Source organism: Acipenser ruthenus, chromosome 22 (assembly GCF_902713425.1).
Source record: "Acipenser ruthenus chromosome 22, fAciRut3.2 maternal haplotype, whole genome shotgun sequence".
Lineage (NCBI taxonomy): Eukaryota > Metazoa > Chordata > Actinopteri > Acipenseriformes > Acipenseridae > Acipenser > Acipenser ruthenus.
This window is the reverse complement of record NC_081210.1, coordinates 21,692,809-21,716,784: the sequence shown is the minus strand read 5'-3', so window position 1 is coordinate 21,716,784 and position 23,976 is coordinate 21,692,809. Positions and strand designations below refer to the sequence as shown.

The following is a 23,976-nucleotide window of genomic DNA, read 5'->3' as shown; positions in this document are numbered from 1 at the left end:
CCTTTATCTTCAAACATGATCATTGGGTGTCCCCTACTGTTCTTTATGTGAACAGCAGTTAAATCACTCACAGTCTTTGGAAGTGGAGTCATTCTATTAAAAACGCCGGGCAACGCCCGTGGGTAGAACTTCTAGTCTAGACTATACTCCGAAAGATGAGAATCGAAACAGTATTCAATCGAAGTAACCACTGAGCTAAATCGGCGCAGGTACACTAGCGAGTAAATGGCTTTATAACAGCGTCAGCTATACTGATTGCAAGAAAGGAATGGTTGCGGTACTATAGATGTAAAAAAAAAAAACATAATTCGTGTTTACTTGTAAGACGTCACATGGGTTGCAACAGTGTCCGCAACATTTTAATGTTTTACTTAATGAGAAAAAGAGAGAGATGGTCACAGGAAGTCGTGTATTCACGAGTGGAAGCACTCAGTAGGAGTTGTAGAGACACGTCAGAGGTTTCACTCAAAGGAATTTCAACCAGCAAGTCTGGTAGTAGTGCCTCTATACAGATTGATCTTAACCACAGTGTAAATCAGTGTTGAAGAATCTTATGGAACAGATTACACAACCTGAAGTATTATTTTACACAGTAATGTTTATCTTGGAAACAGATGTGCGTCTAAAGTAATTAGGGGAGACCGGGGTTGGTTGTCACACTTTTTACTCTTTACTATTTTCCTCAATCTGGTGACATTCTGGGAGGTTCTGTTCCTATATATATATATATATATATATATATATATATATATATATATATATATATATATATATATATATATATATATATATATATATATATACACACAACCTTTTTTAAATCCCTTTACCTTCAAACATGATTATTGGGTGACCCCTACTGTCCTTTATGTGAACAGCAGTTAAAATAATCAGTCACAGTCTTTGGAAGTGGAGTCATTCTATTGAAAGGTCCCAAAAGAAAGAGTTATTTAATCGTTTCTGTTTGATTTTTCTTTCTCAATTAGCACCGTAACAATTGTATTTGCCTCATAGGGACAAAATATAAATAAATTAGGAAAATTCGACCAAAATAAAAATCTTATGTAGCCAATGTAAAAACGCCGGGCAGCGCCCGTGGTTAGAACCTCCGAGATATACTCCCTGAGATCAGAAACTTTAATGAAGTAACCGCTGAGCTAAGCCGGCGCAGGTGTTCTAGCACGTAAATGGCTTTATAACACCGTCAGTTATAATGACGATTCTGCAAGAAGAATGGTTCTGGTACTATAGATACAAACAATTCACTTGTATTGCAACAGTGTCTGTTACCTTTCTTTTTTATTAATTACATTTTTAATTAATACTAAATAAATAAATAAATAAATAAATAAATAAATAAACAGCTTTTATGATATACTTTTTGTTCATATCGGAAATTATCTTGGAAACAGATGTGTTTTTTGTGCGTCTAAAGTAAACACTATTATAAAATTATTGTGGGCACTTTTTTAAAGTACGTTTTTCATAAGCCAGTGTAAGTTCCTGGTTTGGGTTATGAGCGACAATTTCATAAATAGAAGACAACCTTCCAGACTTTGAACTACACGTTTAATACTCATACAATTCTGAACAGAACTGGGATGGAGAATTGTCAGGTATATTTTAAAAATGACATTTGGGTGACACCCGTCGTTCTTGAAATTCTGCTGGAGAAAAACTCAGCAGTTATTTATAGTGCAGCACCAGTTCTGCTCCATTTAAACTCGAACAATGTGTTAATGTTCTTGCAAACACAAATAAATTTTTTTTAAAAATCTGTACCATAAACACGTGTATGTTAAACGTTAAAATAAAAGTTCTTATAAGAAATAAACCGTCAGACAGCGCCTGTGGCCAGACCCTGCAGCGTTCGATCCTGAGAGATTAGGGAGCAACTGTTTGTATTCACGTTAATTAAGTAACTACTGAGCGACACCGGCGCCGCTGGAGGAGCAGAAAATAAACCTCAGGCTATAACCAATATGCCACTGAAGACTTGTTTACACAAGGAAAGGCCATTTTAACCCATTAATGCCCAAACTACCTGTACTGTAAAGAGCCAGCAGAAAAGGTTTTTTTAGTGGAGGTTTGATTATGTACTTGATGGATTAAAGAGATTATTATTATTATTATTGGTTTATTTATCCAAGGCGACTTACAGAGACTCGGGTGTGTGAACTATGCATCAGCTGCAGAGTCACTTACAACAACGTCTCACCCGAAAGACGGAGCTCAAGGTGGTAAAGTGATTTGCTCAAGGTCACACAGCGAGTCAGTCGGGATTTGAACCGGGGACCTCCTGGTTAAATGCCACCAGACCACACAGCCTCCTATAGTGATGTTTGTCGACAGCTTCTGCTGTTATTACACTTTAACACAAACGTTATTGTGAACTAGCAATTGACAAATGTGTTTCCAAAAATTAAAGACAAAATAAAAGAAAAACTTATACTTATGTACTTCAGTCCATTATATTATCCCCAACCCCAGCCCCACACACATTCGTATTCCTTGTATAACAGGAATCAACAGATGCTGGGATACAGTACAGAGGACTAAAAAATGACCATGTATATATTAAAAAAGTAAGGTTTATTTATGGTTCAGAAGGGGATGTGCATCAAGGCTATAAAAAAGAAAGAAAAAAGAAGCAGGGAGTGGGGGGTAGAGGTCAAATCAGTGGCCTTTTTTTGAGGAGCCAAATCCTGAGAATCCCATAACTGCGGCCATTTCATCGTCTTCCTCAAAATTGAGATCTTCATCAGCCTTGCGCTTTTTCTCTTTCTGCTTTTCCTTCTTGTATGCCTTTGCTTTCTCCTCCTGTCAGTGAAATGAACAAGTACATTAGGAAACGCTCTCCCTGTATCAATCCAGTCATCCAATAATACACCCAGGGACAGGACAACATTATTCATTGAGCTTACAGAGCAAGCTGTACCCAGGACCTATTTAGCTAAGCAAACATCTCCAGTTCTCTATGTGCTTCCTTTACCACAAATGGATCAGATGTAATTGCACCAGTCAAGCCAAAACTGGGATCTAGGCTGAGCAAACATGTGGCTTCATGGGCAGCACATCTTTCCTAAATATACAGTAGGGTTGGACGATAATGAAAATTTCAGCTACTGATTATCGTCTGTAAATTATCACGAAAATTGTGATTATCGGCCAAATAAATAAAATATTAAAAAATTCTTGTAATTGATCTACTTTATACTTGAGCAGCATGACAACAGGCAGTCTAAGTCACCTGACTTTAGAAGAAATAAAAACTAGACGGTATATGTGCCGAGTTTTTAAATTTTGGGTGGGTGCCCAGAACAAACATGAGTATAAAAATACACCTATTGTAATTAATAAATTATGCAATTTTCCTATAAAATATATATTTTGTTCTTATTTAAACATTTATTTTAATTCAAGGTTTACTTTCATTGAAAAAAAGTACCACCAAATGTATTACTATAACTAAACAAAATTGCTAACGTTACCTAGAAGCATTTGTTTTCTTTACTTGCGTGGCGATTCTGCCATTAAGAGAATCACACTAGGTTTTTGTGTGTGTGTGCGTGTCTGTATACAGAGCTGTATACTATTCGGAACATACTGAGTTTTGCACCTGCACCTGGCTGCTTGTATGCAGACAGTTTAATAAAATAAACTGCCTCTCCTTCCATTAAAAGTTAACCCTCTTCTATTTATGCAGCTACCCATTTTTAGAATAGCAACACCATGGGAACAGAGCATCCGTCTATTTTTCTCTGTGCGCTGCATAGGCTGCAGTGTAGTTTAAAATAAAGAAGCAACAATGTTGTTTAGGCTATCTTTTTTCTTTTCTTTTTGCAATTACATTAAAAAAAAAAATCCTGTGTCAAAATGTTTAATAGTCAAAAGTTCCTCTTTTCTACAGTAATTTTACAGTGAGCTCGCTATTTAATTTTACAAACAACAATTTGTGTTTTTATGTTAGAATACTAGTCATGCTTTGCCAGTGTACAACTTATTATAAAAATGAAACCATGACGTAAAGTTAAAGCCTAAGCATATTGTCTAAAATCAATACTTAACTTCCCAATGTACGCAGTGCTCACACAGATCATGTTTTACGCCTCACACAGACAGTTCAGTGCCGCTTACTGCTCAATGCAGAGCTGCTTCCTGCTTCATTGGGTCACGGACAATAATTATGATTATCGATAACTTTTCAACGTAATCAAATTATTGCTGAAAAAAATTCTGAATTATCAATATTATTGGAGTAGTGTGGAGTAGTAGTTAGGGCTCTGGACTCTTGATCGGAGGGTTGTGGGTTCAATCCCCAGTGGGGGACACTGCTGCTGTACCCTTGAGCAAGGTACTTTACCTAGATTGCTCCAGTAAAAACCCAACTGTATAAATGGGTAATTGTATGTAAAAATAAGGTGATATCTTGTAACAACTGTAAGTCGCCCTGGATAAGGGCGTCGGCCAAGAAATAAATAATAATAATAATAAAATAATAATATTGCTCCAACCGTACTAAACAGTAGAAATGTATACCCCACATTGAGCTTTTAATCTTGAGATTAAAAAAAATAAAAAATAAATGTACACCTTTTAAGTTTCATAATACTTAACTGTAGTAACAATCTAGCCCCAAAATTTCTGTAAAGATAAACATATTTTGCAGTAAAATTAAGCTCTAAAATAGCAAGATGTACACAGTTGCAGTAAATGCCTCTCATTTTGAAAGTGGTTTAAGGTGTTCAATATAAATTCAGACTCCTCCATGTTCAATGTATTCGGAGCCCCCAGACTGGCTTCTCACCTCCTCCCGGAGTTCCTTCATTCGTTCTTCAAAGTCATACTCTTTTTGTTTTTCCTCAATCTTCTTCTTGTTTGCCTCAAATCTTTTCTTCACCTGATCCAGAGACGATCGTTCCACCCTCATTGACATGCCCAAGTTTCTCTGATCTGAAAGGTAAACGCACACAATGTTCTAGCTTAATGAATTACAGCACATCTTATTTGTATTGCTTTTGGCATTAAATAATATCATTACACTTGTCTAGTCACTTAACACCTTCAAAAAAGCAACACACACACACCTTAACTCATACTTACGTTTTTTGCCATTGATATGATCCAAAAAGTTAATAGAATCCTTAACCACACAATCACAGACATTGCAGTAATATCTGAAAAAAAAAAAAAAACAGGCAGAAAAGGGGGGTTATTAAAAATTACATATCGCTTGTAGTTTTCCAAAAATTGAAAACTGTGACATTTCGAAATCTAACATGAAATACTGTACTACTATTGTAGACTTCTGAGATACCATTAAATAAAACATCAAAATGTCTGCATCCTAATATTCTACTAGGTGAAGCAAAACATTTGGCCATATATTTAAATTATATTCAAGCACATAGCCTACGTTGTAGTGCATACTGCTCCTGTGTTTGTCTGTCTGTCTGTCTGTCTGTCTGGGGCTTTAACAGGATAAAGTTCAGTTACAAAACACCAAAGTCACCAAATTTTAAGTCAGTCTTATACAAATACACACAAAAAAATCCATCAAGTGCAACGCCTAATTGATAGCTCTCATCAATCGACAACTCATGCCTTTTTTTAGATAATGACACAAACTGCTTCATTCCAGTTAATGATACAAAACATATTTGTCCTGTAGTAAACTGTATGCATGTGTTTACATGTAAAGAACGACTAAATGTACAGTATTAAAACAGTGATTCACCATCTTTTTTCCCCTGGCACTCATAATGTGCTGTCATAGGCAAACGTGAAACTCGGTTTAGATCATGACCCGCTTTACATCACAAATGATGCCTGCATGGCAATCATGATATAAAGCGGGTTCATCTGTATATAGGCTGACAGAGTTTATAAAAAAAAATCAACTGGAGAATGTGTAGCTGTGGAGCGTTCCGCTGCTGGTAAGAGTACGTCTAAATCCACTGTTTGGAAAAATTAGGACATATTTGTATTCAGCAATAATAAAAGTCCATGTGGCTTTGTACAAAGCAAATCTTGCAAAATATAACTGAAATATGACAGCAAAAAGATGGGAAATTCATCTCTGCAGTGGCACACTGAAAGGGGATGTATTTATCCTGTAGCTGTTTTAAATGCCATAGTTGTGGTGTAACATTTGTTGTTGAACCTTAATTTAGCGGTTTGATATGATATAGGCTTGTCCAAAATGAGTATGCGAATTTGCAAAAGCATCTTCTGTGTGGCTATTTATGGTAACAAAGTTTTGAAGAAGCCTGTTGTTGTCTTCTTTTAAATCATGCAGTGTTGGATTACTAGGAAAGGAAGTAAATGAGAGAGGATTAATTGAGGGTGATTTTTTGATTCTTTCTTTACGTTTTAACTGGAAGCCGGGAATACTCTACACTGAAGGTACTTAGTTTCAATCGCGTATGTTTGGGATATATTTGTGGAGATGTTCAGGTCGGGTATGCAAATTTTTCAAAGGTCTCGGACTGGGGTCGGGTTCAGATTTGGATTTGTTGGGTTTTAAATTTAGGCCCGAGCAGACCTCTAGACACACTGAAAACTTGAGATTAACCAATAGAATTTCCAACTCCCTTAACCTAATGCAATACAGAATATTGTGACTTTCATAATAAACTCATTCCATAATTTTACTTTATGTATGATCTGTTTTATTGACAATAAAAACTGCATTCGTTTCCTGCCCTATTTAATGCATTATGGCTTGGAATATGCACCACTACTAGGGCTAGTTGGTGGTCCTTAAAGACAGTAAATAACATACCCTCCCATCTCAGCCTGGGGGGTAGTTTTGGTGATAACAATGGTCTTCCCCAGCTTCGACTCCAGGTCCACCTTGTAGTCCCTGTGCCGTAAAAGCTCCCGCTTAACGGGAGGGAAAGGTTTGCCTGCAAGAAGCCATGAAAAGTTTCCAGATCAGGAACAATGCATTTCTAACATGTGGTTCTAACATACCATTAGAATGTCATTGATAGAGATATAGAGGAACATGATACTGCTGGTTTCAGAAACGCTGTTACATATTAAATCGAAGAATGTTAAATACTATTAATAAACAGTCCAAATAATAATATATATTAGCATGAAAGCATTTACTTTTTCAATAGGCAAATAGCAGGTACACTATACAATCTCTTGAACGCACCACAATATACAATGCTTATTCTAAATATGCCTCCCCTCTGTATAACACAATTTTGCTAAATGGTGAAATATCAAAAGCATATTTGTTAAAAACCACCATTCGTTTTCCAAGATATACTTACCATCTTTCTTTTCTCTTTCTTCTGTCAAGCGCTTCTGAGCTAACTCTTCATACTCCTCTTTGTCCCACTTCCTTCGGAAGTCATTTTTTGCCTTATGTTAAAACAAAAACAAAATTAAATGTATGCCAAACTTAATCCCTACAACCCTAAACTCAACTTCTGATAGAGTCCTTATATCACATTCAAAGCTATCAGGATGAGATTTTTGGTATTAGACCTAATCTTCCCGTAGAGATATATTTTCAAGCACAGCATTAAAGAGCTTGGTCATGCAGCAGGAAAGCCTGACCCTCGCCCACCCTGGCGAAGTAGCAGCAGAAGGGGCTTGCGATACAACAGGCTCCCCCGCCTTTCAGGATTGAAGTATGGAGTTATTCATACTGTTTATTTAAGTTCTCATGTAAACACCACAATATATATATATTTTTTAATCCAAACACCAAACAAACAGATTGGACAAAAACCTATTCTCAATCCCAGGCAGCTGTTCTGTGAGAGTGGGAGGATTTACCAATTTTTCTGGGATGAAAGTGCTGAGAATTTGAGAAGCACATTGCTATTAATTGAATGAATAAGGTGTAACTGTCACTTTTGTACTGAAGGACATCAGATTAGAGGACTATAATGATAATAATAATAATAATAATAATAATAATAATAATAATAATAATAAATCAAATTCATTCTACTGTACAAATATATACTTTAAAAGTTTTACTCTAGCCTTTGACCACTTCAAATAAATATATATTCGGCTTCACTGCTTTAAGAAACGAAATACAGAATTATAAGATACATTTTATTTGAAATTCTAATTTTTAAACATAGTTTTGTGACTAGTGGTATAAAAATGACAGAAGATCTGCACGCAGGTGTTATATTATTAATGTCAAGAAACTTCAAAAGTCAAACAAGCAACCACAACGAAGTTAGACCAGACAATTTTGGTTAAATTGCAGGTACCATTGGTTTAGTCCACTTGAAACAGACTAACTTTGAGACTAGAAAACCCCTAGAAACTTAACAAAATGAGTCCCAATTGCAGCGTACCAATCAGAAGTCAATTAGTTTAGCTGATCGGATCACGTGGACCAAGTTAGACTAGTCATGGGAACTAAACCATTAACCTCTATAAAGCAAATATAAACCAGAATTTTACAAGAAACATGTTCTGTGCGCTGTAGCGCAGATATCATTTGACCACGTGTATCCTCTTTTACGTAGGTTATTTACATTCTCATGTTTTTTTTTCCCCCACAGTATCTATTTTAACATCAACGAGACTTAAACTAATAGCATCTGTCAAAAAAGTGTAACCGATCAACACCATGGGTATGCTGTAATGTAAAATAGCGTATATTCGCAGGGCAATCTACACATCCCAATTGTGCTCTGCGTGCATACAAGTTAAACGCTGTTTGGTATTCGTATTTTCAATGTTGGTTTGATATGCAAACTGCAATTAATAATATGCATAGTTTGCATTAAGAATTTCTAGACTATACATTATTCCTGAGCGATGTAATACAGACACAAGGAACGTAATGAACACAGTTGTCAAGATTAGCAAACAATTGAGAAAAGGGGGGCAAATAAACGCAATCAGACTAGTAGTAGTGAGTCTCTTAACTTCACAGGACTAACGTATAATCCACTGATTTAATGTGGATCTTTGTTGTGACCACAGCCATTACTCCAGCAAGTGAATGAAGCTCACCTAATCCCCGTAAGGCTCAGTAATTGGACTAAATGTGGTACTACTGTGCAACACACCCATAGACACTGCATATTATTATTTAACTGCAATTGTGCTTGCTGCAGTGCCACTAAACCAGCCAGGAAGATGTATACTGGATTTTTCAAACTAAACGTGTTCATTTTGTCTATACATATTTAAATGTTTTGAGCAAATACTACATTCAATAGTTAACTAGAAACGTCTATAAATTACAAAATATTATTATTATATATCGTATTAGTCAGTCAACAAATAAACACAATAACAAACACAAACCCCACTGCCGGACGCCATCTTGAAAGCAATCAGACTGCTGTCGCAAAACTACCGGAAGTAACGACACGAAGCATCGGTATCTTGAGTTAAACCAGGAGCAGCATTGGATATCTATGGTTCATGAGGGTTCAGTCTGAACAAATACATTTCTCCCTTCTGATTAACACCCGATTCCTGTTTTAAATACACCTTTGCATTTACATTATTGTTGCAAAAGTGCATACCATCAATCATATAATTGTTATCTCAGTTTTCTTATAATTTGTGAATGAAATGGATTTGCATTTTGGAGCTCGGCATTGTTGCTTGCTGATATTCTGGCGTGTTTCTAATCCGTTGCTTCTAAATCCACTCTTGCAGCACAAAATAGATGACAAATAACTGGGAATTACTAAAGACCACAGGATTCAAACTACCAAAACAGCATGACGGCATATTCAAATATGTTGATTTTGTTAAGTGGCTATTGTCCATTCAGAAACCTGAAAGTTGAAGATTCTTAAAATATTTAATAGGTACACAACCATACTCATTACAGCCAACCCATCATATCCACACTTATTAGGGGTCACCCACAATATAAATAGTAAATAATAGATATTATTATGTGCAGTCTGTATATGCTCCTCTGCTGTTGTTTTTGCTTAGACTATTATGAAAAAAAGTGCTGCACTTATTTGAAAAAAAGCACTTTACACAACCTTGATCAGCGCTGCCATTTTTTTTTGCAACGCCCTGCCAAATTTTGAAAGTACCCAGCCAGAAAGTAGCAAATTGTGTTTTTTAAACCAGCCAAAAATGGCAAAAACAAGTGCAACATATTTATTTAAACACACACACGTAAGTAATATTATAAACGGTTTATTTTTTTTTTCTCACAATTTACAGTACAAACACCGCTGTTTCTTATCTGATGAGATCAAAATGCATACCACGACTATTTTTTTCATTTTTATCTTATTTAGAAGGTAGTGTAAAATTTAATTTTCCTGAACTGCCGGCGTATAGTCTCTGAGCTGCAGACCAAAGAAAAGCGCGAGGAGGAGGGCGTAGTATACCACAGGGCATTGAGGTGATGAAAGTCCTGCACTGATGACGGTAAAAAGTAGCCAAACTGCCAAAGACAACATTTACCCGCTAGATACTTTCAAAACTAGCCAAATTTGGCTTAAAATAAATGCTTTGAAAACATGTCCTCTTATGGTTAGCATCCTCAATGTGGTTATAATTGTATTTTCCACAGCAACAGTGCAAATCGGCCAGCAAATCTATCAATGAAAAAATATACTGGTGATACTAACTGGACCCGTAGTTTAAGCAGTCGATTTCATCTATTCTTGTTATAATTTCTCTCCTGTAAAATATTACTGTAGGCTAAGTGTAATCCCAAAGAAGGTACATGGGCCAAATTTACACACCAGAATGCTTAAAATAAAACAAAACAAAACAAAAAACATGCCACCAACAATTTGGTAACAGTAATTTAAATCCTGAAATGTTTTTATTAGTTACAAAAAAATACAGTTTATTTTTATTTGTATTTTACAAAAGTCACAACTTCAGTAAATATGGCCAAATATACCATTTGGTTGACTTGCCATTGAGGGCTGAAAGGGGTAGTTCATTTTTTTTATATCAAATGATCTCTAAATGACTTCATTTAATTAATCACCTGCTTAATTGATCACAATGAAATTGTTCCAGGTGTTAAGAAATTGATGATTAAAGGCTACCTATAAAACCTGCTGGATAGAGGCTCTCCAGGACCGGATTTGGGTAGCATGTATTAATTACTGTCTTCAGCAGGAGGAATTCAGCTGAAGTATTTTGATAGAATGACAGTGAGTTTTTTTTAAAAAAAATTTAATTTCTTTTTTTGGTTACTACGATATATATATATATATATATATATATATATATATATATATATATATATATATATATAGCAATCGTTCTCCGTAACTCATGCTATACACGAATTGTCACTCTTTCGTTTGCATTTTAGTTGTTTATCTTTCAGAATGAGACAGCTTGCCTTTGGGGCCCCAAATGTTCCAGACACGCTGTCTCTCTGAAGAGGCTGCACCAATCACAGACCTCAAAAAACACCTTGTCCGTACTGCAGGTGTTCAAGCACGTGTATTAATTAACAAGAAACCCAAACACATATAGTTACATATTTAAAACAATTAAACAACTATAAATATCTGTATTTGTAAAACATAACACTTCAAGCGCATAAGAGAGAAGATGGTCGTTTTTTTGCAACTGCTTTAATTAGTGTCAAAATGGTTGTGACTCTACGTCACTTCATTTGATATATCTGTTGCCCGCTGAATGTGTTGTTTTATTTATTTATTTAATTTTTTAGTGCCTTTTAAAGCACTAGGGAATCACAAAAAAAAGTAAATGCTAATATGGCAACATTTTTTTTTGAGTTCCAGTTGACACGCTCCCCAGTGACCAAATTTAACCAATAAGATAAGGTTGTCGCGGCGCTCTCAAAGGTAGTGAATTCTTTAAAACGCGATGCACGGATATTAACTGGAATTTTACAAAACAGGACGAGAGTGGACAAGTTGTCTGGAGAAAACATCTTAAAGAAAATGATTGAAGGAGAGCAAACAGAGGTATGCATAGCCAAAATTTGTTTATTGTTTATTGATGTCATGTTTAGAATTTTGAGAAGCAGAACGTTAAAGTTAAATGCATTTTGATTCGTTTATGGTAAAAATTTATTTATTGCTCAGTTATCTGATGTAACAGTACATGCATACGATTTCAGACGTGTTTTTTAATATGTGCAGGTGTAAATGCACCTCCTTGTTGGCACCATTTATCCTCAGTACAACTATAATACCATAAATACATTTTATAAATTTAATTTGATACATATGTTCCAAAGTGAGACACCTAACCCAACTATTTAATCTCTGAAAATGCTGTTGATCGAGCACGTGGTATTCAACAACAAAAGTTTATTTAACCAGGTTAAAACACCCTTGAGATGCATCTCTTGTTAAAGGGGGCCTTGTAATGTGGATACAGAACAGATACTATTAAAAGTAAGCAGCCTACATTATTTTACTTAAAAACAAATGTCGGGTATGTCTTATACAACTTCTGTACGTTTTAAAAGCACAACGCACAGTGCTGAACTGTAATATGCCAGAGACTTGAGGGCTGAATAAAGTGTTTACTGAAAACAGGGTAGAAGGGCACAACACAAGAAGACAGGATAATAAGGGGCTGTTTGGATAATCAATGTTTTACTGTTAAGCTCAGTTTTAGCTGCACCTTAAATATGTATTAACTAGACATCTACAAACAAAACGGGTGATGTTTGTATGTCGAGAAATCCTATAATAGAATGACAAATATGCAGACAGGCATGCATGTATTTTTTTTGTTTGACCTAATAGGGTGAGTCTCTCACCAAGACCCCATTGTTAAAATACTTTTTTAATAAACACTTTTTATACAGGTCAGTAGGAAATTCTGTTTCACATAGGCGCCGTAGATCTAACATTAACAATGTTTACCACGGTTTCCGTATGCCTAGTAGCACCAGCGCCTTTTATCAACAAACACTATGAAGCATGGTTGTCCCCACTGACAGTGAGGGCTGTCAGAATCAATGAGGTTAGTCTTGTGATAACATTTGACTTATGTTACTATATACAAATTAAGGGATGTTAATATTAATCCTGTACATGCAAAAGCGCAAGATGAGGTTCTGAAAATGCGTCAGGCTTAGTGGCCAGAATTAAAATGTTGTTTTCGCTTTGGTTTGGGTTTGGAAAAATCAGAATTGTTGCATCCCTAATTCACAAACCTCTTTTCAGGAATGTATCTTTGCGGGTTTAAACCAGGAGAGCTTGGCAAACTTAGAAACATGGACTCAGAAAATGGGGATCTCCCTGGTTCAAGTAAATGGGCAGAGAAAATATGGAGGCCCCCCACCAGGTAATGGTGCTTCTTTTGTATTCCTTCATTGACACATTTTTCAAGACACTTTTGTGTGTTTTAATATTAGAAAGTAGACTTGTATCAACTACAAAAATCATGGTAGCATTTTTTATATATCTAGTTAACTGTTAATGCAGTTGTGCTTGGTATTGATATTCGTACTTTGTACTGAAGTATTGTAAAATTATTTGTGGATGAGAGAATCTGCCTGTGTAAATGTGGATTTAGAGAAAACAGTGAAAGTGGTCGATGCATATTTTGTTTTCTTTTTTTGGACATTTCACAATCAACATCAGCATAATTCATAAATAAACATGTTTTATACCACGTTGTTTCCCTATATGCAAAGCAACTACAGCATGTCAAGGGAAAACAAGAGGTTTTTATTTATCTTTATCTCCTCAGGTTGGACTGCATTCCCCCCTTCCTCTGGCTGTGAGGTTTTCATCAATCAAATCCCCCGGGATGTCTATGAAGACAGCCTCATCCCCTTGTTCCAGCAGGCGGGCGTGCTCTATGAGTTCAGGCTCATGATGAACTTCAGCGGGCAGAATCGCGGCTTTGCCTATGCCAAGTACACTGACCCAGAATGTGCTGAAGCAGCCATTCGAATGTTTAACCGCTACGAGCTGCAGAACGGATGCTGCATCACGGTGCGTAAAAGCACAGAGAAACGGGTGCTGCTCCTCGATGAGCTGCCCAGGGCTGTGGAGAAAGACAGGCTCCTGTTGCTGCTCAGAAAATTCTCAGACGGAGTGGAGGACCTCAAAATAATGCCCAGCCCCAAGGGGAGTGGGAAAGCTTCTGCTGCTGTGCAGTATGTGTCACATCACGCTGCTGCAATGGCAAAGAAAGATGTAGTTGAAGGTAACAATTCTTATACAAGTTATATATTTCTGTTCATGTTTTGTTGTCATAACACAACCAAGAAGATCCATGGTCCTAGTTTAATGTTTAAATTTAAATCCATACTTGTGTGCTGTGATGTCATGCCTGTAGCCCGGTTACCTGATGGATGCTAAGATATTGGTTGCTCATATTGAGGAAGCACACTTGAGTGAGTATCAACACACTTTTTATTGCCTGTATCACCCAGCAGTGTGGAGGAATACCAACAATAGTCCTTTTATAAGTAACACGTAAAACAACTATGGATTTTTTTCACCTCTCAAACTCAATCCAGATGTCTATAGACCAGGAACTGTTATGTTTTCAACCCAGAGTTACAGCATTTAATCAATCAGCATTGATTTGTTTGTTTCTTTTCCATTAGAATTTAAGAAGTATGGCATCTCCATCACAGTTCAATGGTTCAATCAGATAGTCAAACCAAAAACCCAGAACAACAAGAAGCTGGCTGTGGATACCGATCCAGGTTTTATGAAGAAAAAGGCTGAAGTTAGCACCAGAAACAATGGTAAGAAACCAGAGAGGAGTTCCTTCCTTCCCTTGCTGCCCCTAGAAGCGAAAGTCCCGTTATCTGAAGGTTTTGTTCCACCCATGCTGTCTGGGCCCTCTTCTTCCACAGTTTATCAGAAACCAAGCTCCCAGGATGATGACCAGCAATACACCTTTGATATAAACCAACCCTCCAAAGAGGCGAGATTGGATGCGGTTAACTCTTTCAATCAGCTGTGTATTAGCTGCCAGTTTGGCTGTCCGTGGTACGATATGCAGTTGCTCCGTACTGGACCAGATGGCTACCAGTATTTCCATGTCAAAGTGTTTGTTCCAGGTTTACCATTACCTTTTGAAGGAGTTGTAAAAATCCTGGCAGGTTGCTTGGCAACAGTTCAGGAAGAGGTAAAGATGGCAGCGGCAAGCCAAATTCTAAAGGCCTTGTCAGTGGGGTAGTTCCTTATATCCTTAAAGCCAACTGGTGGCTAATTTCTTGGGCCACTATTTTATGTTAAGATTTCATTCAGGGGTTTACTGATTTCTTTTAATATATCATGTTTTAATTGTTTTTAATTAACATTATTTTGTTACTTTGCTTTGTATTGTTAGTTCATTGGTGTGTACAGATACAGTTTGATATGGTTGTTAATTTTTTACACTTAAAAGTTAAAATGGTTGTTTTTGTTACTTTAACAATCACATTATAAGGCATTTTGAATGTTTGCACTTAGTTCTTCACTCACTTTTTGTCTTGCATGTTCAGTTTTTGTAAGTACATTTTTAATATAGTTTAATAAAAAAAATACAAAAAACTGAAGTGTTTCTTACATGTGTGCAATTACAGACTCTGTATCAGAATGTAAGGTTTTAACATTTTAGAAGGCAGTTTCCTTTCAGGTACAGGCTTGCCAGACTTACTATCCACTACTGGGTATGTACATCCACGGGGTTATAGCGATGAAATTTGGTTACGACATTTGTGGAGAGTATCTAATACCTGTTTGGAATTTTCTTGACCTTACCAATAACCTTCACATGCATCTTCTTCAAAGGACTCCTTACAAATCTGCATTTCCTACTAATAGCTCGCCTGTTTATATTTTGTATTCTATTTGTGTTTTAGAACACTATGCTTCTGAAAAGACACTGCAAGGCTGAATTTTTTTTTTTTTTTCCTGGAGTGAGGCTTGCAGGGAAAGGTGAGCAGCGCCCACAAATTCTGTTTGCTTCCCCACCTCACTTCAGCCTTGAAGAGCCAGTAGAAACTGGAATCATGCAGAACACACACTACACGATATCAAACTGGTTAGACATGTAGTATCAGGAAAATGTTTTATTAGAAACATGCAGCTAAAAGTAAGCATACAGCACACATGGGAAGTACAGACAACACAAATCTTCAGTGGTCTTTATAAACATGGGTGCATTGAATTATCATGTCTTTCTGCAGCTGTGTGCATTGCCAACTCATGTTATTTCACTTATATAGCAAGACAGTAATCGTTTAATTAAATTGCCAGTTTATTTGGACCCTTTTGAAATGATTTGTGTTTGACTTTCATTAAACCAGTCAGGGTTTAAAATCGACAATGGCGCTATTGATATTTTAACCAATGGACAATGTAAGAGTTGTAATAATACGGATACCCAATACAGAGATTTAATGGGTTCAATTAAACACATTTATAACAGTTGGAACAAAGACGAGGACTGGAAAAGCCAACTTCGGCAAGCCTTGCTGTTTGTGTTCAGGAAAGAGAAAAGTTAACTGGCCTCCTCCTAAAAAGCCCCCAACCAGCCTGTTTGTTTGTTTGTTTGTTTGTTTGTTTATGATTATTGTAATTCACAATTAAATCAGTTGTTTGACTGACGGGTCTCCAACCCTGGTCCTGGAGAGCTACTACGTCTTCTGTTTTTTGTTTGAACTGAGCTGTTACTTAATTGCACCAATTATTGGCTTAATTAGTAAAGATTAACAGGTGTTCCAGATCTTTAGCCATTGATGATGTAAAGATACCTAGAAAACCTGCAGGACTGGGGCTCTCCACGAGCAGGGTTGGAGATCCCTGCTTTAGAGGTTCATACAACTACTGTGTTTGCAGAAGTCAGTACATCCAGTCCAGGTTTTTGTTCCAACCATGTCCTAAATGAACTTGACTTCTACCCCTTACACCATAAATATTGCAAGCGCAGTGATTGTATTTTTAAGTAAGTTCTGTGACATTAGTGAAGGTAAAAGCAGTTGGACACAGAGCAGATAAAGGAGGGTGCAGGGCTAGGTGAAGATCAGATGGTCTACGACTGGATGCTTCTCTTCTTGATTTCTTCTACCAGGGTAACTCGAGACACATCCACCTGTCACAATGTAAAAAAGGAGGAGTCATAAATGCATCTATAAGTACAGATAGATGTAGAAAAGAGGAACTGCACTTTAAACAAAACTCATTGTGGAAAAATTACTTAAGACTTGATAAACTTGATTTTCAAACAGTTTATACAGCCTATTATGTTACAAGCTTACGTATGTAAACGACCTATGAGTTACTATATAAAGCACACACACCTCTTCTCTGGTGGCTACATTTCTGAGCTTGACAACCCCCTCCTTCAGTTCCTGCTCTCCGATAATAGCGACGAGCGGGATTCCTGTCTCTTCACAGTGTTGCAACTGGCTCAGAAGCTTTGGGTTCTTCTTATACAGAACCTCCGCCTAAAATTAAAATCCAGGACAAAGTATATACAAGCAAAATGAACAATCCAGGCAAGATGTCATACCAGTTCACTTGCCAGCTGCTTGATGTTTAGCAGAAGTAATCACGTCTGTTACTAAATCCCCTGTTAGTAGGAGGAGTCCTTTTGCATTTAGAATTATTATTTGTGTGTACTATAAATAATCTTGACTGTGTTCTCCAGCTTTGCCAGTGATCCTCAAAAAGAGCAGAGTTGATGTGAAATTACAGGAGAGACACTATTCAAACATTAGCATTACATATTGCATCAGCAGTGAAATGGCAGGAACTTTTACAAAAAAAAAAGAAATGCTCTAAAAAGGCACAGATCAATCGTTAAAGTTGACCTTCCAGAGACTATTCTGGACCAGGCAAGCCACCTAAACCATTGGTCACGGTCAATGTTTTTACTCACTTTTATCCCAGCATCCCACAGCTCAGATGTCAGTTTTAATCGCTCTTCCAGCAGGTTCTTCTGTGCAGAGGCCACCAGGACCTGAGTTTCTGTGGTTCGGATCTTCTCTTCAGAGGCCTGACATTAAAAACCCAAGAATGAACAGACTTCAGAGAGAGCACTTTAAATCCCAACAGACACATACATCAGTAGCACCAGGCAGTGGAAACAGGGCGTTTCAGTATTGAATGTGGACAGCATGCTGACCAAGAGACCGTTACCTCTGCCTTCTGTTCCAGGATTGAGAAGACCCTCTCGATCCCAACGCTGACTCCCACACAGGGCACCTTCCTGCCTTTGTGGTCAAACATCCCAACCAGCCCGTCGTAGCGGCCTCCTCCGGCCACGCTGCCCACGCTGACCAGCTCCTCCGAGGGGTGGACATTCTGTGGCCGAATCAGGACCGCCTCGTAGATCACCCCAGTGTAGTAATCAAGGCCACGGGCCAGGCTCAGGTCAAAGATCACCTAAAACAAACACACGCTGGTCAGCATGTGTCAAAACACATGAAGAAACACAAAACTGCTGAATATATCTGGAGATTCATAATGCACCAAGACACCCCTGTCACTAAGAACGTTTTATTAGCTTTATTACAGTACAGGCACACTCAGGCTAGGGGAAATCAGGGAGTAAGGTCACATGCCAAATTAAGTAATCCTACCCTGGTTAGTTTCAATAAGGAATCAATTGTGTTTGTTATTAATATTATTTTGAGTGTTTGTGTGTATAAAAGTACAGCACAGCAAAGGTTGCACACACTTTATTTATGTTATTTGGAATATAATGGGTTCTCTAACACAGTAGTCACCATGTAAGCAAATTTGTTTTGCTGGATTTTAGTTCAGAGCTAGTTGAGAAGTGTATGAAAACAGCAAAACAGGGCAATTAAAAAGACTTGAGCACTTCAGACAGGACAGAGGAAAGAGAAAGTGCAGCAGAGCAAGTCAGCAGGTAATATCAGCAGACCGAGAGAGAAGAGTCTGGTTCACACCTTGTTTAATAGTGAACATCCTTACCTTATCAGTGATTTTGAAGAGCTCCAGGTATTTGAAGAGATCCTTCATGTCAGTGAGCCCTTCAAGTGCGTGTTTGTTTTGGGACAGCTGTGGGTCTTGAAGGAGCTTTTCTGCCAGATCAAAACCACCTGCAGATAAATGTTAACGTCATGTCAAGTGTTATCCTCCGGTGGTTCCGAATCAACATCTCTAGAGCAGAGGGGTTTAGTGCTGCCATACCGTGCATTCGGACGTATTCCCCGATCCTGTCTGCAGCCTCAGGAGCCAAGCCCTTCTCTCCAACCATCTCATTCTTCACCTCCTCCCAAGAGGCCTGCAACCAGAGAGAAATGCATGAGCGCTTCACTCGACTGACCCGCACCCAGACTGCAGGAGCATGTTAGTGCAGCTCCCGCCACAAACATCTACTGGCAACCCATTTTAAACAGTTACCTTATCTAGTTTGTCTACTGTTGAGCAAATGGCCCGGAACTTGTCATCTGGGACACCACAAACAGCAAACATGCCATCCAAAATCCGCCGGTCATTAACCTTTGTAAAAAAATATGGAAATGATCAATATGTAAATTACAAATCTTCACCCAGGTCCAAACACTACTTCTATTTCTTGTTACATAGCATGGTAATTATTTTCATTTATAAATAAAGAAAAATACAAACCTGGTTATATTTTTAACATACGAAAACCTTATACTGTGCCCCGACTTCTTTAGACACTAGCTTAATCCTTATCCATGTGCCAACTAGGCTCTGTACTGATCTTCTGTATTCTTACCTTGATGCGGAAATCTCCAAGCTGCAGCTCAGCCAGTATCTCATGCACGACTTTTATGCACTCGGCATCAGGAATCATGGGATCATATTGGCCAGCAATATCGAAATCCTGGAACACAGGGGAAAACAGAAATTGTGCAGCACGTATAAATCTTTAACAAGGGCAGGCAGGCATTTTTTTTCCAGAGCTTCAAAAGTTTAAAAAACAAATTCCCTGCATTCCTATAGAAAGTGTATGAAGCATTATTCTACCTGGCTAATTAACAGATGGGAAGACTCATACTTACACACTGATAGAACTCCCTATAACGCCCTTTTGTCATGGCTGGGTTGTCCCTTCTGTAGACCTTCGCAATGTGGTATCTCTTAATGTTACTGATTTTATTCATGGCTAGGTATCGGGCAAATGGAACCTGGCAGGAATGGGTTAAGGATGACAAGGGCCTTAAGCTGGGCAAGAATGACCTACTGTGAAGGTCATGAAACCACTTTATTATAATATACAACTTCACTTTGCCCAACTAAAGACTGCTTCCCTACAGTATACTTTTTTACTTCCTCTCTGACAGTCCAAAATATGCCAGTTCCGAACTACTCAACTAGCCAATACCTGGAAAAGCATTTGCCAAAACCAAAATGCACATTCAAATCAGTTTGTTTCTTTCCACAAAATTACATATCCTTTTGTTTTTTCTGCGCACACATTTTTCTACTACCTCCGATTAAGAATTGCTACGGATTTATCTTCCATGCCTGTGTGAGCGGAAGCATGTGCAGCAATCGGGAATCTTGCCAGGACGCTCTTGTAAAAGAGGTTTCGCTTTAAATAATTTTTTCCTGGTTAAAAGAATGAATAAATAAATACACATTTTAGTTCACAAACCCACCTCTGAAGAACAGTTGTGTGCCTTATCCATGAGATGACCCTATATAGTGAGCATGTACTCCTGCTTATCAAAAGGATACAGTTAAATCATAGCGCAAAGAAAGCAGCTCTCCTCCCTGGTCCTTCAGATCATAAATGAGTTTGGAGTCTTCACCATATTTTCCTGTTAGAGTTTCCTAGTAAAATCAAGCAGACAATACTGCATTAACATCGGTATAACACAAACAATACTGCATTGTCAGGGGTATATGCATTTCTATTTGCTATGTGCAGTTTTGAAAGAATTACATGTTAGCAGCCCTTTCTTTTTAAAATATGATACAATACTACTTTGAAAGAAAGCTCTCTGTTTGCATGCCTTAGGTCGTTTCACCTCGGCAGCGCCCTGCATAACATCAAAAACACACATGTATAGGGGATCCCGAGTGGCGAATCCAGTAAAAACACTCGCTGCAGGATGCGCTCTATAGCCTGGACGTCGTCGGTTCGAGTCCAGGCTATTCCACAGCCGACCGTGGACGGGCACTCCCAGGGGGTGGCGCTCAATTTGTCGAGCGTCGTCCCGGGGGAGGGAGGGGTAGGTTGGCCACGGTGTCCTCGGCTCACCTCACACCAGCGACCCCTGTAGTCTGGCCGTGCGCCTGCGGGCTTGCCTGTAAACTGCCCAGAGCTGCGTTGTCCTTCGACGCTGTAGCTCTGAGGCGGCTGCACGGTGAGTCTGCAGAGTGTAAAGAAGCGGCCGGCTTACAGCACACGCTTCGGAGGACAGCGTGTGTTCATCTTCGCCCCTCCCGAGACAGTGCAGGGGTGGTAGCGGTGAGCTGAGCCTGAAAATAATTGGGCATTTCAAATTGGGGAGAAAATAATTTTAAAAAAACCTAAATTGGCAAGGACTAAATAAAAAAAAAAAAAAATCACATGTATTTTCAGATCCGATTGAACTAGTACTTCAGCTTGCAATGGGTAATGAATTCTAGCTTCAGTTTACTTTACTCACAGACCACAGGTTGTGATTCCTGGTCTAGCTGACATAAGCTTTACCTTTAACTCAAACACAGGGGTGTCAATGGTCTCAGCACCATGGCGTTTGAAGCAGCTGATGATGGTGTTAAACACGCTTTCTCGGATGGCCATTTGCTTTGGGTTATAGTCCCTGGTCCCCTGTAATGCAAAGAATAATTGTGATGAAAACAGCAACAGTATCACTTCCAGTACAAAGGGACTTTATCCTGCGTTAGTAGGGCAGTACCTTTGGGGTCTTGAGGGCGAACATTTGTTTGCCATCATCGGTTCCCAGCTGAGCCTTCAGTTCCAACAGCTTTGCCACTTCCTCTACAATCTGGAGCACAAACACAAACAGACCGGGCTCTTAGTCTGACGCTTAAGAAACTAGCCTTTCTCTGTATCGTGTGTTTACACAGTCATATCCCCACACCTAAAAGGGAGATTAAAATCAGCCTCTGGGCTACTCAATAAAATGGTATGTTTGTGACACTTCAAAATCATCAATTACAGACTAATGGCATGCCCACGAGGATTGTGGTGCTGGGTTCCTAAAACGTGTGCACCCATCAAACAGTCATCAGCTTGCTAGTACCTGCCAGACACTGAGACTGTGCCCTATTAACAAAACTAATATTTCCAGGTATACTAGTGCCAAAATTTCATTGCATTTTAAATGTAGCATGTGGATATAATAAAAAGGGTGTATTTTTGAATAGTACAAACATATTGAAAAAGCAATAGAAATAATATTAAAGCCTAGTCCCTTCCATGTCAGGATTTGTATATACCTGTGTGTTTGTGTGACAGGACATAGCCCGCAGAGCATTGTTGCAGAGTCCAATCCGAGGGCCGAGAAACCCAGTCCAGAGTTTCCCAGAAACCATCCCAATTGCGTTCATGTTGCCAGGAAAGGTAGTAGTTCAGTGTCAAAATGACCCAATTCAGCAAGGCAAGTTTAAAATCATAAAAAGGTATTGCGTTGATATGCCACGAGGTGGATGTTGGTGTCCCAGCAGATTGAAGGTGGAGAAGGTTGTTGGTCACACCACCGATGGCAGGATGGACCGTGCAGGAAGACAGGAAAACACTGGTCAGCAACGTTAGCACTAGTGCAGAGGCCGCAGAATCAGCATGGAGGCAGAACATGGAGGGGAGTAATAAGCAAAATCAACTAACCTGAGTGAGAACACAGGTTTCAATTAAGAACATACTGTAGGAGGGAGACGTTAACTGTATGTTTTATATCCAGTTAAAACGGGAAAGCAAACAATACGGGTAGGGTGACCATATCTGTACAGAACTGCTCTTCACATCCCAATGCATCCATGCACATTAGAGATGAAGGGCTACACATACCAGGATGCATTGCACTGTGTGATATATATATATATATATATATATATATATATATATATATATATATACACATATACCTGGAGCCATATGGTCACCCTAAGATGTTACTAGGGAAATATTCATAAAGCTTTTGCAGATCTGTAATTGCACAGTGTGATGATGCATTCAATGCCATATTTATCATTTAAAAATAAATATGACTAATAATAGACATGTAATATAATATGAACTGGTTAAACTATGCGACAATCACGTTTTGACAGTTTTTCAAAATGATGTATTTCATTCTACTACAAACACACAAACACAAGTAGCATAAATGAAAGTGAAAGTGACAGGTCAAACAAATTTAGGGACAACGCGGGAGCTAGAAAAGATCTGAATTAATAAGTCTAGTCAAGAAGCCATATAAGGCATATTTCAAAAGACATTGGGCTAATGACTGCTTAAACAAAACACACACACACGTTTGTGTATATTTTTTTGAAGATCATGTATTCAGAAATATATAACGCAATTTATGATGCTTATCTTGCATCAGAATTGCATCAGCTGGGCGTACAGGATGACCACAGCAAGGAGATATTTAAATTCTATTCCGATCTCTTGTGCCCCATGGGGGTTACGATATATAAAATGATACATTTTTAACTGCCTTTTCACCTTTATTTGTTTGGTTGTTTAACATTGCATTTTTAACCCTGCGCCTCTCTCCTGGCCCTTCATTTCCAGAGCTGAACAGTAAGTCGACAGCACCCAACACGCAGCGCTGTTTTTGCCTGTGTTCCATGTCTAGTGTTCCCTGACTAAAGTATTTTAATTTTTTTTTTTTTTTTTTTTTTTTAGTTGCTGGTACTGACCTGGTCCTTGCTAGCCTTTGCTTCTTTAAGTTTCCTGACAACTTCGCCTTGTGCTTTGATCGACTCTTGCAGCTGAGCTTTGTCCGCCATGGTGCTTCTTACCGGTATCTCGAGGTATGACACAGGCCCGGTTTTTGGGATGCAACCGCATAACAGTCTCGCGTTTTGATTGGTCCATGTCTGTCACATGAATATGTCGTCACACGAGTGGAAAAGCTTGCAGGCA

The 23,976-nt window shown here is 38.3% G+C and overlaps 3 protein-coding genes across 7 annotated transcripts; 1 reads left to right on the top strand and 2 right to left on the bottom strand.

Moving 5' to 3' along the window:
- Positions 1-2,573: 2,573 nt before the first annotated feature.
- On the bottom strand, positions 2,574-9,412 carry LOC131699449 (zinc finger matrin-type protein 2). The gene is made up of 6 exons (XM_058996123.1): positions 9,301-9,412; positions 7,287-7,377; positions 6,785-6,908; positions 5,104-5,177; positions 4,808-4,953; positions 2,574-2,820 (listed from the first exon to the last, which is right to left on the bottom strand). Exons 1-6 carry the CDS (start codon positions 9,316-9,318, stop codon positions 2,677-2,679), a joined length of 597 nt encoding a protein of 198 aa, XP_058852106.1. The 5' UTR covers positions 9,319-9,412; the 3' UTR covers positions 2,574-2,676.
- Positions 9,413-11,051: 1,639 nt separating this feature from the next.
- On the top strand, positions 11,052-15,439 carry LOC131699448 (dead end protein 1-like). Of its 4 annotated transcripts, none has more exons than XM_058996116.1 (5): positions 11,052-11,141; positions 11,864-11,930; positions 13,146-13,266; positions 13,675-14,136; positions 14,543-15,439. In XM_058996116.1, the coding sequence occupies exons 2-5, from the start codon at positions 11,907-11,909 to the stop codon at positions 15,121-15,123; spliced, it is 1,188 nt and encodes a 395-aa protein (XP_058852099.1). In that variant the 5' UTR covers positions 11,052-11,141; positions 11,864-11,906; the 3' UTR covers positions 15,124-15,439. The 4 variants fall into 4 exon arrangements, with proteins under 4 accessions (XP_058852099.1, XP_058852100.1, XP_058852101.1 ...); XM_058996117.1 differs by having other exon boundaries at positions 11,058-11,141; positions 11,745-11,930; XM_058996118.1 differs by having other exon boundaries at positions 11,059-11,141; positions 11,739-11,930.
- Positions 15,440-15,985: 546 nt separating this feature from the next.
- Positions 15,986-23,907, bottom strand: LOC131699447 (histidine--tRNA ligase-like). 2 transcript variants are annotated; one of them, XM_058996114.1, is made up of 14 exons: positions 23,751-23,877; positions 22,323-22,640; positions 21,779-21,868; positions 21,571-21,690; positions 20,610-20,705; positions 19,931-20,056; positions 19,645-19,752; positions 19,302-19,400; positions 19,089-19,182; positions 18,870-18,997; positions 18,072-18,317; positions 17,812-17,928; positions 17,231-17,377; positions 15,986-17,022 (listed from the first exon to the last, which is right to left on the bottom strand). In XM_058996114.1, the coding sequence occupies exons 2-14, from the start codon at positions 22,431-22,433 to the stop codon at positions 16,963-16,965; spliced, it is 1,542 nt and encodes a 513-aa protein (XP_058852097.1). In that variant the 5' UTR covers positions 22,434-22,640; positions 23,751-23,877; the 3' UTR covers positions 15,986-16,962. The 2 variants fall into 2 exon arrangements, with proteins under 2 accessions (XP_058852097.1, XP_058852098.1); XM_058996115.1 differs by lacking the exon at positions 22,323-22,640 and having other exon boundaries at positions 23,751-23,907.
- Positions 23,908-23,976: the final 69 nt, after the last annotated feature.

Coding starts and splice junctions, on each gene's coding strand:
- LOC131699448 (XM_058996116.1), top strand. CDS start 11,907: ATGATTGAAGGAGAGCAAACAGAG. Junction 11,931..13,145: donor TTGAAGGAGAGCAAACAGAG/GTATGCATAGCC, acceptor ACCTCTTTTCAG/GAATGTATCTTTGCGGGTTT. Junction 13,267..13,674: donor ATATGGAGGCCCCCCACCAG/GTAATGGTGCTT, acceptor TTATCTCCTCAG/GTTGGACTGCATTCCCCCCT.
- LOC131699447 (XM_058996114.1), bottom strand. CDS start 22,433: ATGAACGCAATTGGGATGGTTTCTGGGAAACTCTGGACTGGGTTTCTC. Junction 21,691..21,778: donor TCGCCCTCAAGACCCCAAAG/GTACTGCCCTAC, acceptor TTTGCATTACAG/GGGACCAGGGACTATAACCC. Junction 19,401..19,644: donor TTGGAGATTTCCGCATCAAG/GTAAGAATACAG, acceptor TTTTTTACAAAG/GTTAATGACCGGCGGATTTT.
- LOC131699449 (XM_058996123.1), bottom strand. Junction 5,178..6,784: donor CCCCAGGCTGAGATGGGAGG/GTATGTTATTTA, acceptor TTTTTTTTTCAG/ATATTACTGCAATGTCTGTG. Junction 2,821..4,807: donor TGAAGGAACTCCGGGAGGAG/GTGAGAAGCCAG, acceptor TTTCACTGACAG/GAGGAGAAAGCAAAGGCATA.